Genomic DNA, 1,240 nt, shown 5'->3' with positions numbered 1-1,240 from the left:
GGGGTGGCGTGTGTTTGCTTCTGGGCAAGGAATTTCCTCATATATTTGACCCTCAGAGGCATGTTTGCCTTGGGGAGGCCAAGATCCACATTTGAAGTCTGGCCGTTCACGGACTTGAGATCATCAGTCACTCGCCCACCAGTGTCTGCTGAGGCCCTGCCAGGCCAGGCCCAGGGGCAAGTGCTGGAGACCAGCCCCCTTGTGTTTGTTAGCCACGGGCATGGGAGCTGGAACCCCTTTTTTAAAAAATAGATTTTTATTGACTTCAGAGCGAGAGGGAGAGGGAGAGAGAGAGAAACATCAATGATGAGAATCACGGATCGGCTGCCTCCTGCACGCCCCACACTGGGGATCAAGCCTGCAACTCGGGCCTGTGCCCTGACCGGGAATCGAACGGAGACCTCCTGGCTCGTAGGTTGGCGTTCAACCACTGAGCTCCCCAGCCGGGCGAAGTCACCCCTTCTTTATCTTCATAGGCTGTAGTGTGGGCTCCTGAGTTTACCTTTTCTCCACGTGCAGGTGCAGGGGACTGGGCTCCGGACGGGACTCCCACACCCCCAGGTGGGTCGGGCACCTCCTTGGAAGCGAATCGTGACTTGGGTCCTGACCTGGACACCGGGTAGTGACCCAGATGCTAGGCCAGCCCAGGGAACTATTAAAATCCCCAGTGCCCAGACCGCATCCTGGACCAGTCCTGACAGCGTCTCAGAGGCCACACCCGGTCACCAGTTCTGTTATGGCTTTGATACCACCCACGGGTCCCCAGGGGCAGCCATGGGGGAGTGCCAGTGGCTCGGCCAACCAGCTAAGAGCAACGTTTCCCAGAAAAATGACATCCCAGACGCTCCCCTCCGAGCAGCAGAGGCGGGAAGGGCGGAAGCACTTGGCTGGGCTTCAGCATCCATGGCTGGGAGGAGGCTGAGCTGGGAGGAGGCTGAGCTGCAGGGAGGAGGCTCAGCTCTCCTGATTGCCTCTGGCTTTGGTGTTTGCAGCTGTGTTTCCTGAAGCTTCTACGCCCCCAGGTAATAACTCCCTTTCAGCGGAAGCATCCCCTGCGAAGGACGGGGTCCCTTTGGTCATGCATCCACAGAGGGCATCTGTGTCCGGCTGCCGCGAGGGAGGACCTGGGGGCTGGCGCCCTCACAGAGGGCCTGGGGTCCCCCGGCTTGCGCGGCAGGGAACTGGGAGATCATGGATAAAGGACGGGCTGGACACCCTGCCCTGCCACCCACACATCCGA

The 1,240-nt window shown here is 59.8% G+C and overlaps 1 protein-coding gene across 1 annotated transcript in view; it reads left to right on the top strand.

Annotated features, from left to right (window-relative positions):
- LOC102770623 (putative DMBT1-like protein) overlaps positions 1–1,240 on the top strand; it is a 31,921-nt gene that overhangs the window by 25,906 nt on the left and 4,775 nt on the right. Inside the window, exon 19 of the mRNA XM_015572635.1 lies at positions 520–619. Coding sequence (XP_015428121.1) covers positions 520–619 — 100 coding nt within the window. The remainder of the gene's footprint in view (positions 1–519; positions 620–1,240) is intronic.

Source organism: Myotis davidii, unplaced genomic scaffold (genome assembly GCF_000327345.1).
Source record: "Myotis davidii unplaced genomic scaffold, ASM32734v1 scaffold72, whole genome shotgun sequence".
Taxonomy (NCBI): Eukaryota; Metazoa; Chordata; class Mammalia; order Chiroptera; family Vespertilionidae; genus Myotis; species Myotis davidii.
This window is presented reverse-complemented; position numbering and strand designations above follow the sequence as displayed.